This window comes from Peromyscus eremicus, chromosome X (assembly GCF_949786415.1).
Source record: "Peromyscus eremicus chromosome X, PerEre_H2_v1, whole genome shotgun sequence".
Lineage (NCBI taxonomy): Eukaryota > Metazoa > Chordata > Mammalia > Rodentia > Cricetidae > Peromyscus > Peromyscus eremicus.
In genome coordinates, this window is record NC_081439.1 from 40,823,704 (window position 1) to 40,838,517 (window position 14,814).

Sequence of the window (14,814 nt, forward strand, 5' to 3'; positions counted from 1 at the left end):
CATTTTCTTTGACAAGCTGCTAAGAGTAGTCTTTATATGGCTATCAACAATGATCATTGAATTTACGGATGTTATGCATATTGACAGCACATGTGATGAAATCACTATTAAAATCACATTTATGTTTTTAAAACTGTAGTGCCCTTCTAAATGAAAGACTATTGCATGTGTACCACCATGTACCCAGCACATGGCTGGGTCAGGAAGCACAGAAGTGACAGAAACATTTTCTTTCTGCTTCCATGGAGTTCCTGGCCTAGTGCATTGGAATGTGTCAATTATAACAATAGAAATGTGTTTGTGTATAGTGGATGAGAGAGAATGGGTAAAGATCTGAAAAATGGCCAGAGTGTCCCCATTGCTTTGGAGTGGACCACCGGTGTAGAAGCATGCACATAGAATTGGGAACTTATTTTCTTATTCATGAAACATTTTCTACAGAGTTGATGCAAAGTTTGGAATGTTATCCATGTTATTTCTTTTTCAGTAGGCAAGGAAATAAGCATTCTTTTAATTGGGAAATCTACCAGAAAACTTGTCTATCTATCTGGAAGTTTAATCCAGAAAGATTGTATGCAATGTTGTATAGATAAGTATATAGATGGGAAACAATTTGGAGGATATATCTCTAAATAACCAGAATTTGTTTAAAAAAATGTGAAAACAGGATCAACTGTGCAAGAACTATAAGAGAATCAGTAATACAAACAGTAGCCTGGGGAAAAGCAAGTGCAGGGGTAAAATACATGATTTAATAGTTCCAGGACTGGTAAGTGAGAAAATTCAGATGTCATCAAATAAGTAAATAATATAAACCATTTTCAAAAGGCATGTTAATATTGGGTTGAAAATATTTCCTTTGAGGTCTTACTTAAATGGAAAGATTCTTAATGTTGAGTTGTGGTTTGAGGAAGACCTTGCTAGAACTAAAACCTTAGGAAATGATTGTATTCCATAATTGCTTATTTTCCTTTCCACAAATAAGATTGAAAAAGAAGGCAACTCTGCTCCAGTTCATGTTCACCTTTGTAATTAAGGCTGGAGGGATTCACATATATAAGTAAGGCAGTTTTGGCAGAAGATTTTTTAAGTGATAGGTCATTCTGCTCTCATGGATTCCTTTAGTTTGTATGCAGTTCACAAATACATACTGTTGACACTTTAGAATATGCTAATAACAGAGAAGGAATTGATCCTTGTGCCTCATGCTTTGGGTTTCCAGAGAATATGCTCAGGCAATAATTGTTGCTATCTTTGCCTTTTCTCATTAGATTCTACAAAACACAGGATTATAAACGTACAATAGACAGAGTTAGAAATTAAGAAACCTAACAGCAGCAATTAGAATTTGAATAAAAAACGGAGCTTGTGTTTAATGACTTTAAAGTAGAAAAAGGGCATAAAAGATTCTACATCACTATGATGCCCAGTTCCTGTTTAGATATATAGTGTTTGTTTGTCTTGGGGTTTCTCTAATGTAAACTGAATGCTTAAAATCAATGAATAGATGTTAAACATGCAGATTTGTTTTATAAAACTTTTCTCTCTCACTTGTGGTTCTCTCCATCTTCAGAGTCCTAGGAAACTATTCCTTTCCTTGATAACTTATTTGTGGAAAGAAATAAAGTTCTGATAAAATTCAATTGACTTTAATGTCACTATTTTTGGTTATAGTATAATTTCCCAAAATTTACTTTGAACTCTTTATGAATTAGAAACCAACCTAATGGCTGGTGATAGCATATCTATATTCATTCTCTATGTATTAACCATGTTTTTTTTAGCTGAACACTGTTTAACACTGTATTAGACAAGAAATGGGAGACAAATAAACTGTCTTCAAGGTTTTTACAATAACAGTTGCAACAACTTTTTTGTTTCTTATCCCAAATTCACCCTAAACTTTCTCTCTCTCTCTCTCTCTCTCTCTCTCTCTCTCTCTCTCTCTCTCTCTCTCTCTCTCTCTCTCTCTTTCTCTCTCTCTTTCACACACACACATACATACATACACACACACACACACACACACACACACACACAGAGAGAGAGAGAGAGAGAGAGAGAGAGAGAGAGAGAGAGGGAGAGGGAGAGAGAGAGTTATAATTATGCACATGCCCACACAAGTTACTGATCAATGTAGCTTTCAAAAAGAATCCACAGTTGTATTACATAACATTATACACAGCTAGTTGGTTGCTGTGCTGTCCTCCATTATATTTAGGTTGTTGATAAAAAGTATAAGCTTAAGTATGATTGCATAGCATCACAAGTGTAAGTCTTACCTTTTATAGAGAATCAAGTATGATACAATTCTTTTCACCTTTGTAGCTAGAAGTTTTCTTGGTCCCGCCCAACTCCCATGGCCACGTGTTCCTGCAGCTTCTCAGACCCAAGTAAACACACAGGCTTATATTGTTTTTAAACTATGGCCATGGCAGGCTTCTTGCTAACTAGCTCTTATATCTTAAATTAACCCATTTCTATAAATCTATACTTTGCCACATGACTCATGGCTTGCCAGTATCTTGCTTCTCATGGCAGCAGCTGACAGTGTCTCCTCAGCTCTCTTTTCTTCTCCCCATCTCTCCAATTGGAATGTCCTGCCTAACCTTATTCTGCCTTACCATAGACCAAACAGCTTTATTTATGAAACAATTAGAGCAACATATTTTCACAGCATACAGAAAGACATTCCCTCATCAATTTTTGAAAAGTTTTCCTATATTATGCAATCATTTAGAGATGATACCATAGTGAAAGCACATAGAATTCCTGTTAAATAACAGTAGATGGAATTTGAGGGATACATTTTCTCTTCTCTTCTCTTTTCTTCTCTTCTCTCCTCCAATTCTCCCTGTCCCCATCCCTTTCGTCTTACAACCATCTCCATTGCTACTCTTTCCCACTAGTGATCAAATTTAAGCATTTTCATGTGGTAGCCAATTTCTCTGCCACTGAGTTCTACCCCAGCTCATTACCTGGATATCATCTTGAGCACCGATTACTATTAATTTATAAGTGAAATTATAGTAGGAAAATGGTCATCATTATGAAAATAATATTTGCACATGTGAATGGAATAGTACTGGATGTGGTAATGCATGCCAGGAATTCTGGACTTCAGGTAGCTAAGGTTGAAAAAGCTCAAGTCTGGAGCCAGCTAGGGCTCCATAGTAAGTGACTTGAAATGCTTCCTCTTACAAAAACTATTGTGACTTATCATCCAGCCTCTTAACATTATACATTATGCCCACCCATAATGTTAATCAATGTCTAGTCCATCAAATGCCAATAAAACATAGTAGCAAGGGGCATAATTGCAACATCACTCCCATCACTTTCCTATTTAACAATTCCTATGAAAATGTTCAGACATTCCAAAAATATATTTAGATAATACTGCTGCTTTTTTAAAAAAATATATTTTTAATTTTAAATTGAAACATAATTACATCCTTTTCCCCTTCCATTTCCTGTTTCACACCCCTCTCATATTCCTCCACCATTTCAACTTTATGAGCTCTTTATTTACCAGTTAATTAAAATGCACGTATTCATTTAATTGTGGTGTGTGTGTGTGTGTGTGTGTGTGTGTGTGTGTGTGTGTGAATGTAGAAGAGCACATGTGGAGGCCAGAGGAAAACATAGTGCCACTCTCTATGGGCCAAGTATTCAAACACTTGAGGCTGTGAAGTCCATTCCTATTCAGTAATGTATATCCTGTGCAACTATATGTTGAAAATATGAAATATGCCTTTTTGTTTTGATTTTACAAGGGATTACATTTAAGAGATTGCATGGATCTTAGAAGAGACTGAACTTTGGACTTTTAAACAGTGTTGAGACTGTTATAGACTATGGGGATTTTTGAAGTTGGACTGAATGCGTTTCTGCAATTTGTTATTGCTACAAGCCTATGGAGTGGGCCAGGGAGTAGAATGTGGTGGTTTGAATAGGAATGGTCCCATAGACTCATGTGTTTGAATATTGTTCTGTAGAGAGTGGTACTATTAGGAAGTGTGGCCTTGTTGGAGTACATGTGGCCTTGTTAGAGGAAGTGTGTCACTGTGGGGGTGGGCCTTGAGGTCTTATATGCTCAAAGTATACCTAGTGTGGCAGTCTCCTGCTGCTGCCTGTGGATCATTATGTAGAACTCTCAGCTTCTTTTCCAGCACCATACCTGCCTCATGCCATCATTCTTCTTTCCATGATGATAACAGACTAAACCTCTGAAATTGTAATTTATTCCCAATTAAGTGTTTTCCTATGTAAGGGATGTCATGGTCACAGTGTCTCTTCACAGCAATAGAAACCCTAACTGAGGCACAGAGACTCCCTAATCCAAGCTATCACATTCACTTAACTTTCAAGATGGTTCCTACATAGTTTTCCCATTTTTGACCCAGTTTTTCTAGTCCATTTTTCTCCCTGTAGGCAACAATGACCAACACATAGTATAACACCTGAAACATAGGAGGTGCTCAGTAAACAGTAAAATACAGAGTAAACAAAGTTTTACATGCTTGGAAAATACCAATAGAGAACTCTTGCTTTCACTGACCAATAAACTAGAGCCAACAAGATGGCTCAGTGGGTTAGTGTGCTTTCAGAGGAGCCTGACGACCTTAGTTTCTTACTCAGAATCCACATGGTGGTGGAAGGATATAACCAAATATTGCAAGTTGTCCTCTGGCCTCCACATGTGCTCTTTTACACACACACACACACACACACACACACACACACACACACACACACATACCACAATTAAATGAAGACATGTATTTTATTAAGAATTAAATTAAACAAGACCAATGACAAGCAGATTTTAATCAAACATTTCTTGTCCTTATTCTGTTCTATTCCCACATTTCCTGTATTTTAAATGAATGTGTTACCATTTCTATAAATACATGTGTACATATTGTATCCTGATCTACCTTCCAAATGTTTTTTAAATAAATTCTTGAGTGGCTCCAAATTGATAATAACTCTAGAAAGAAATGAGGACTTTTTAAATGGCTCATTTTTCCTTTCAAATATTCGGTCATAAAAGCCAGTATATTTTTGATTAGATGAAATATGTCCCATGATGAAATATCTAAGCTGTACTGAAAACCAAGCTAGCAATTATGTAGAAAGAATTGCATGCCCAAATCATGTGTTCTGCCACCAAGATCACTTAACAGAGGAGCAAGCATGTCTGTCAGACAGGAGCTGCCTTTTAGCAGAGAAAGGCCAATTTGTTTTCTTAACAAATCAGAGCAAATGGGGGAAATGAAACAAAACAGCTTTTAAGTGTTCTCAGGCATTTTCCCTGAAGTTCTCATGAGTGATTTAGAAGCCAAGAGAGACTGAATAAATCTGTGAACCTAGAAAAGCCTAGCTTTAATCTTAACAAAGAAAAATCTATTACTCTGTAATGTTGTGTACTGTGTGACAACAGTTTTCTTTAAAGCAATTCAGTAGACTGGAGAATGGTAGAATATGAACATACTCCACAGAACACATTTAAACAAACAAATGTACTTTAAAACATATATGATTCCAGATTTAATATGAAGCCACCTGTTTCAGAACTTTAAAAGCAAGAATGTGTTGGTGTGTGTGTGTGTGTGTGTGTGTGTGTGTGTGTGGTATTTTTGTTTTTGTCATGTTGGTGGTATGTGTGGGTATGAGTGTGTTATCCCTTTGGACAATATTTTGCATTGAATTTGTGTTTAAAACTAAAGAGAAAATACATATACACACACTGTTCCCTACATGTAGTACTTAAGTACTTCATGATAAATTCACTTGGTATTTGTGTTAAGAGATAATAATGAGCCAGGAGGCGGTGGCTCATGTCTTTAATCCCAGCACTTGGGAGGCAGAGCTAAGCAGATAGATCTCTGTGAGTTCAAGGGCAGCATGGTCTACAGAGCAAGATCTGGGACAGGCACCAAAACTACACAGAGAAAACCTGTCTCAAAAAAAAAACAAAAAAAGAGATTAATAATGATAATAAATGCATATCACTATTATTGATGAGATGATCACATGCAAATGAAATTTTATTATAATTTGATATTAGATATTATTTAATGTCTCATAACAATAAATTACTGCTGCACATATTTTTATTTCATTAGCAAGATGTTTGCTTTGGGAAGGAAAGTGTCTAATTCTGTTTTTAAGATGAGTTTAGTTTTTTTTAATGACAATCATTATCAGGAGCAAATGTCAAATTACACCATTGAACATGCCTGTTTTGTATCTCAAGGGAAAGACAGGCTACTAGATGAGATCTAAAAGAATACCTCCTAGCCCCAGTTCCTGTTGAAAACTCATTAAAAGGAAACCCTGTCTCGAAAAACCATAAAAAGTATACATGTGGTTTCACTGTTTTTAACTAATGAAGCATAATAAATGTTTAATGGACTGGAAATAAAATGAGGCCAGGGGAAGGAAGAGGCTAAGGGGGTATTTAAGAAAAATTTCTGATGTTCATTTGCAAAGACTAGCTCAATTCAGTATGAATTAGCTTGAAAATTTCTAGCACAAGCTCTTTAGGTCTTTTTCGAAAAGTTGAATCTGAGGCACACTTAAAATCTAGAGATGTATATCATCATCAAGACACAAAACACTCACATCTAAAAGGTAGAATGAAAGCCATTCCTTTCCCCTGTGACCTGGAGCTAAACTTTTGAGGATTGAGGACAGGGATGGATGGTAGAGCAGGCTGCCAAGACATACAGGGGAAGAGGACTTGATCTTGGAATTAATAGGTAATGTTGATTCTTGCTGTTCTCATTTTGAGCCTCCCTGGTCTTGAGTCTCACCTCCTTTATTTTTCATTCTTTGCTTTCAACTTGGCCCTTCCTCAAAAGTGCATGAAGCTTTGGCCATCTTTCAGCCTTTCTCAATGTGTTCTGCAGCTGCTCATGCAGGATCATTTGCTCTGCCGCCAGGACCGAATCACCTAATCTGCAAATGTGCCGAGCTATTGCGTGCTGCCCCTGGGCCTACTCTGTACCTTGGAAATTTGCCCCTTTTGGGTTGATTTAGTGTAAAAAATCATTGCTGGATAAAAGCCGAAAAATACTTTATGTAGTATGTTGGAATCTCTAAAGATAGTGGTGACTAGAAAGTTCAAGAATTAAGATAGGAGACAAATTTAGTTCCTTCATCTGTGAGATCAGATCCCAGACTATTTTTCCAAATGTGTGCATTCCAAGGACTAACAAGGAGAAACAATGGGAATGATTTTAACTAGCACAGAAGAAAATACACAAGCAGCATATGTTTATGATATGGCACCACAAAATTCTCCTGCCTGCTTGACAGCTGTTTATTGGTTCATTGTCTTACATATTTTCACTTGATCAATTAGTAAACTAAGTCAATGAATCAGTTTGCCTCAAAAATCAAGAGTGCAATGACTGAAGCCCTGTGACAGGATGCAGAATTAGGTATTGAGTCATTGAAGGTTTCTTTTGCTTTGCTTTGTTCTGTCAGCTTTCATTTTTATCTCCCAAATCATACTTTATCTCTCCTGTTTACCTATTTTGTTCCTTAGTTTAAAGTTTGCAACTTAATTTCATACATAGCTCATGAAAACTTGCATTGTACATTTTCTCATAACTGTGGGGTTTTACTTTTCTGGTGCACTGCTTTTCTGTATTTCTCATACTTTATTTTTTTATTCATTGTATTTACATACATCTTTGGAAAATTTTGCAAGTAGTCTTTTCTAAAATTTATTCAGTGTGTCACATAAAAAGTAGGGCTCCTCTATTTCAAATTCATAAAATGCTAAACAACTAGCATTTTACCTTCCTTGTATTTCTTGTTTCCTCCCTTAATTTTAAGCAGACTTAAAAGAACTTAGATATGTAACAGTGTAGTTTTCTACAATTTCCCTTCTTGATTACAAAGGAACTAAGAGGCATGCAATTGGCAACAGATAGACATAGCCCTTGTTCTTCCCTGACCTTTGTTTCATGGCACATCAGTTTTAAATACCTTCATTCCACCGAACTCCTGGTCACTGAGATTCTGATTTTGAAGGACTGACATGGAAATTTGGGCTTTCTTGTTTTTAAAAAGCTCCTGGGGGAGTTTGATATGCAGAAAGAGTGTTTAAATTTTGGAATCAAATCACAAAAGCGTTCTATGTTCCAGGAAAAGCACAAAGCTACACGGAGAAACCCTGTCTCGAAAAACCAAAAAAAAAAAAAAAAAAAAAAAAATCCAATCGATTTAATTACGATTTTTATTTTGTCCAATACTAAAACTAGATGTTAATTGCTACAAAAATAGTTAAGTATGCCAATGACAGCAGTATATTAATATGATATTATAGCTTAAAATGTTCATTGGTAATGAGTAATTCAGTACTTAAAATATGTATACACTATAGAATTAAAATTAATGTTTTGCATTGTGTGAAAGAAGTTGATTGAGACTTCATGTTTAATGTTGTAAATTGAATGCTATTTTTTTCTGCCTCATAAGCCAAGCATGAAACAGCATATGCAATTTTTATTTCCTGTTTGATGCATTATTTTTCTTTTATGCTTTATCATTGAAAATTCTTCTTAAGTATAACATACACTGTAAATATTTCTTCTGGCTACAAAATCTTTTCAAACAAATTCAGTACATTATTTAATGAGGTGTTCTTTTGCAAAGTTAAAAAGAAACTAAAGGCTTTGATTTAGGATTCTGTACAAATGAGATTTAGAATAACAATTTTAAGTAATTACTCCATTCTTAGACACACAATTCTATCTCTTATCTCCAATATGGAAATAATAAAATCCTTATTGGTTCTACAACTGAGCTGTAAAAGTCACCATAGACATCAGCAGGCAGATAAAGAGCTAAGACCAAAAACACCAATGGAAGAATTTGACATAAGAAATATGAAGTAGTGGTTTTATTATTGTAACTAGCAATAAAAATTCTTTGCAAACAGAAGACTCGGGGTATTTACTTTGCAACCTTACTGTGCAAAGCTTTGTCTGGGCTAGCATTATCACCCTCTTCTTGGAGACAATGAGAAATATAGAACCCCTGTTCTTTTGCAGACCCAGTGAGTCAGAATCTTCAATATAACTAGCTCTAGGAGTTCCTTTTGATTGTTTCAAAATTTATTTTGATAACTCATTCATAAATAATTTTTATTTATTTTGGCATTATAAGTATACTGTATTATACAATATCTATTTCTTTGTCTTCCTCTAACTCCTTCTTTGTCACCCCAAATATCTCTCAAATTTGTGTCCTCTTCTACAGTTCTGAATCTTCTATTATTCCTGAGTCCAGAATGTTCTTGTATGTTTATTCTGCACCCTGGGCATTTTTAAAACTATGAGTTTTAAAACTAATTTAAAACTATGAGTAATGTTGAACGCCATGTGGTAGTATAAACATTAAATCTAATCATCCCCTTTCAACTGCCTCCATGCTCACTCTTTTAGGTAAAATTTTTTTTCCCCTTTAGGAATCTCAAACATGCTTGCACGATTCTAGTTGCTTCCAAACCCTGGCGATTTTATTTAACATTTTATATTACTGCCAGGCTTTTCTTTCCTGACCCTTAGTCAAATTTCCAGTTTAGCTTCAATAACTTATCTCCTAGATGCCTAGACTTGACCATATTGAATGCATCAACATAAGTCCATCCTTTCTTAAGAATAAGTCGGTAACACTGAGACTTCTGGAATTTTTTTTCAGAGTGGAAGGGTCTCTCTCTCTCTCTCTCTCTCTCTCTCTCTCTCTCTCTCTCTCTCTCTCTCCTTTCTTCCTTCTTTACTTCCTTTCTTCCTTCCTTCCTTTTTAATTTACATTTTCATCATCAAGGACTCATGTAGCTCAAACTGCCTTGAAATGATTATGCAGTTAAGGATGACTTTAAATATTCTGATCTGTTTACCTCCACCTCCAAAGTGGCAGATGCTGAGATTGCAGGGAAGTGCCACCAGACACAACTAGACATTGAGTTGTCTTCAATTGACTTCCCATGAATTGCAAACTCCCTAATAAAAATAAGATAAGCTCTATCTATCCACAATATATACTCATGATTACAACTCTGATTACACCCACACTTTCATAACAGGAAAACATAACTCTGTCCTTTGTCCTGATAATGACAATTATCCACAAAGGCCCTTGCATTTTGACATCCTCTTGCTCTCCCTGAACCTCCGTGTGTCTAAGTGCTAGCCATTTATCAACTCTCAAACTCTCTTAGAATTCTTTTGTATGCTTCCTACTACTTACCTCATCCCTCATCTGATTTATTATGTATTAAGAACCTTGCTGTCTCTGTCTTATTGTATATAAGGAGTTGTAACTCACAACTATGTCTAATGTCTTCAACTAGATTACATACTAGCTAAAATCTAGGGAATTATACTTTCTTTTATGATTCTTTCATTGGTCCAATGTTACCTTAGTGGTGAGTTTTACTGGACTAGCTTCCTTTCATCTCTTTTACTCTTTTGTCTTTCTTTATTTCTTCCCTTCTTGTCTCCTTTTCCCTTTATTCATAGATTTATTCATTCATTGAAGAGATACTGACTGAAACATCTTATGCACCAGATATAACATTCTGAGTAAGACACACCAGGTGACCCTATATATTTTATTGTAATAAGAATGCAGACACTGCCGGGCGGTGGTGGCGCACGCCTTTAATCCCAGCACTCGGGAGGCAGAGCCAGGCGGATCTCTGTGAGTTCGAGGCCAGCCTGGGCTACCAAGTGAGTTCCAGGAAAGGCGCAAAGCTACACAGAGAAACCCTGTCAAAAAAAAAAAAAAAAAAAAGAATGCAGACACAGTTTGATAAGACTGGTATTTTGTTACCAAGTAATAGTTACTATTACCTACAGTGGTGATCAGAACTACTAGAAAAGAGTAAAATGTAACTGATGGGTCAGATTAGCTAGTTGCAAGGGAACATGATATGTTTGTTTACTAGATCATATATCACAGACAGGAGTATGGTCAAGACAGCTTGTGAATATTGAAGATGGCATGCTTTCATTTTTATTGTGCTGTGATAGGACCATCAATGAAACCTTGATATCATCTTTATATCATTTTTATTGTTTTTTGAGATTATTTAATTGTAGTAAGTATGCTACCAAAATTCGTGTATTTATAAGTTAAGAGTAGGAGTTAGGTGGCTCAGTGGTTAAGAGCACTTACTGCTCTTGGAGCAGACCCAGGTTCTGTTCTCCAGGGATCTGATACACTGCTCTACCATTTGCAGGCACATTCACTTATATGGTGCACATAAACTCATGCAAACAAATACACACACACATATAAAAATATGTATAAATGAAAATTGTAAAAAGTGAAAGTACTAAAATAGTTTGACACTGCTGAAAAATGAAGTTCTTATAGAGAGATGATTAAGTTTAAAATCAACTTTAATTAATTTGCTTTGTAGATATGTATAAATGTATATTATGAAGATGGTATTGCATGAAAAAGTAAAGGGGTATATGAATATTAAATCATCTGAGTCATATGTATGAGCAAGAATAATCTGTATACTGTTAGTGTATTGCCAGTAATACAATGATTTGGGAGACATTTAGATTTTAATATGAAAGTATCTCAAGTTCTTACATTGTATTTCCATATTTGGCAATGTGTTACTTTCCTTAAAAATTCTATATTATCTTTTAAAATAGGTTCACAGAAAAGGAATGCAATTTTTATTTTTAATTGTAAAAATCATTCTCATTTTATGCAAATTTGATTGTAATAATTTCTTTCTTAATGGAACAATTTTGTGATACTTTTAAATTTTCATTTAGGATAAATGTAGAATATATGAAAGCTTGACACCACCAATGACTCATAAAACTGTTCTGGTAGCTATAGATTATTCTCAGATTTATTACTGTACATTAGAGGTTTCTTGATGTGTTCCCCTTGAAAGCAGTTAATTTTCAGTTTTATGTGGCTTTATAATGCAAAATAGATTGGTGCAAACAGAATTTGAAATAAATGTCTTCAATATAATAATTACTTTTATTTTAAAAGCTCTAGAAGGTTTTAAAAAATATTGTAGCTAAAGTGTGTTTGTCCTTTTTCACCTTTGTATTGACAACCAACTAAGAAACCCAAATACTTGGTTCATGTTTCAATTTTACAACACTTCCTAGACTATTAAACATAGAACATCCTTGTGGGGACAAGAAATCGAATTTGATCTTGAGAAGGTTTCCAACTAATTGATTTGTAGGATATGATAACATCCTCTAGCTGACAAGCTTACAAAACCAAACCTGGGGCTGAACTGAGAGGGAGCTTTTTTACTGACATGAAAGGTTTCTTTTAGTCTTGTATCCTTTGGATGTGGGCACATCAAGTTCATGGAACAGCTTTCACTGTGAGTTCTTCTACTTCTTCCTCTCCCAGTGTAACTGCACTTGGCAGCATGTTGCTTAAACTTTTTTTTTTCAAACTAAAGGACTTGGGGATTTCATTTTTGTTTTGTCTTTTTGTTGACTTACAGGAACTCCAGGATGGCATTGGACAGAGGCAACCTGTTGTCAAAACACTGAATGCAACTGGGGAAGAAATAATTCAACAATCTTCAAAAACAGATGCCAATATTCTACAGGAAAAATTAGGAAGCTTGAGTCTGCGGTGGCACGAGATCTGCAAACAGCTGGCTGAGAGGAAAAAGAGGTAGGGAGACAGAGCCTTTTAGCAGAGCTATTTAAAATGTCCTTTCAAAAAGAATTCATTTCACGAAGGACTATAAGCTGGGTGTAAGGTACTAATGTCAAGAAATCCATCAAATTAATCAATAGCAGCAAAGATATGCTTTTGACTTTTTCTTTGGTACTAAAATGCATACTTGTTGCTCTCTAGTACTTTTCAGTTGTCTTAGACTTCCAAGTTTGGGTCAAAAAATCACACAGCATTGCCTAATGTGGATATCTTCATTGTATTCCATCTTTAGCAAGCTGAATCTCAAGTATTTTGTTCTCCAAAAAAACAAAGAAAAAAGACAATTATAAATAAGTGTTTTGTAGGAAAGATACATGGTTGATAAGATTTTAACAGCAATGCATAGGAACTTTACTGTAAAAACATAATTGGCCGGGCGGTGGTGGCGCACGCCTTTAATCCCAGCACTCGGGAGGCAGAGGCAGGCGGATCTCTGTGAGTTCGAGGCCAGCCTGGGCTACCAAGTGAGTCCCAGGAAAGGCGCAAAGCTACACAGAGAAACCCTGTCTCGAAAAACAAACAAACAAAAAAAAAATTAAAAAAAAAACAAAAACATAATTGTATTATTTAATTTTAGTTCAACTACATTTGCTACTACATACTTGAAAGATTACTTAGGTTAAAAATGTTCAAATTTAAAAGTAAAAAGAAAACAAAAATATACAAAAAATATTGTAGTCTTCAATCACCACTGAACTTTGCGTTAGAATGTTTTGAATACACTGGGAGCCAAATGCATGCTGTTGGAATTCAAGTGCACAGAAACTTTATAAATTAGGTTTGGAATTATGCCTCCATTTATGGATGCTAGTGGCTCTTGTTACATAAAGGAGGACTTGGCCTTTATTTACCAAATAAGACTATTATGATAAATGGTGAAAACTCAATTTAATGGCTGAGTCACTACGTCCTATATATGATCTGCATATTATACAGACATATTTAAAAATACAGACATATGAGTTTTCATGAATACATAATGTATACACATAAAACTTTCTAAAGTTAAAGAATAATATCATTATCTGAATATACTTTTTATTAATCTCGATTTTAAAATATTTTTATTATATTGATATAAAGTAAGGACCCAAAATTTATTGATGAACAAACTCCTTGTGAAATTCTACCTTTTTATTTTCTCTGATTGAAATTCTGGTATTAATCATATAAGCATTCCATTAATTAAATAAACTAATACGTTGATATGTGAAGAGATTTAAAGCTGAATAATAGTGTCATTCCTGATGTGGGCTCAATGTAGTGAAACATAAGATTGTAAGAAATGAGGAGATTAATAATACTGGCATGAAATATTGTAAAATATATTTCATGAAGATCTTGGTGATTAAATAGATTGGAAGATTGTTTTTATATAAATTTTGGTTCTTCTTTTTACTTTTCCATTTATTTATTTATTTAGTATGTATGTGTGTATGCATGCATGCCACAGGGTATGTGTGTAGGTCAGAGGACAACTTGTAGTACTCTGTTCTCTTATTTGACCATGTAGGACCCAGGGATTGAACTCAGGTTGTTGGTCTTAGCAGCAGGAGCCTTTACCTGCTGAGCCATCTTGCCATGCATGCCTCATTACATTTTTTTATGAGCAAACTTACTTTTATTGGTAAAATTATTTATTTTTGTTTTACATTTATTTATTTGAAAATTTTATGCATAAAGTACTGTGTTTACATTATTTTCACCCAGCTTTTTTTTTATAAATACTTGACTATATAGTGTTTGAATAAAATGTATTCCTATTTTTCTGAAGTTTGTTAACCTCAGTGATTAAAATCTTGTATGTTTTGAATTAAATGGAAGTTATAATTTATAAATAATTATTGGAGCACTATATCTGTTCACCAAATGGCTCTGACATTTTATATTCATCTAATTTTGTAGAACTACTTTATACTGACTCTGTTGTAAAATATCCAAATTGTAGGTTAATCACAGTCAGAGATGTGGCTAGAATTAATTAGAAATGTTCACTTATTTAAATATTTTGACCTATACTAAATACTGTACTTTTGTGCTTTCAAAAGTCAAGTTTAGCTTCCTTAAGTT

At 34.7% G+C, this 14,814-nt stretch overlaps 1 protein-coding gene across 8 annotated transcripts in view; it reads left to right on the plus strand.

The window, feature by feature from the left end:
- Positions 1 to 14,814, plus strand: part of Dmd (dystrophin) — a 2,092,376-nt gene that overhangs the window by 1,256,441 nt on the left and 821,121 nt on the right. For all 8 annotated transcript variants that reach the window (XM_059250112.1, XM_059250109.1, XM_059250111.1 and 5 more), the window contains one exon: positions 12,524 to 12,699. In XM_059250112.1, the coding sequence (XP_059106095.1) occupies positions 12,524 to 12,699 (176 nt within the window). The remainder of the gene's footprint in view (positions 1 to 12,523; positions 12,700 to 14,814) is intronic.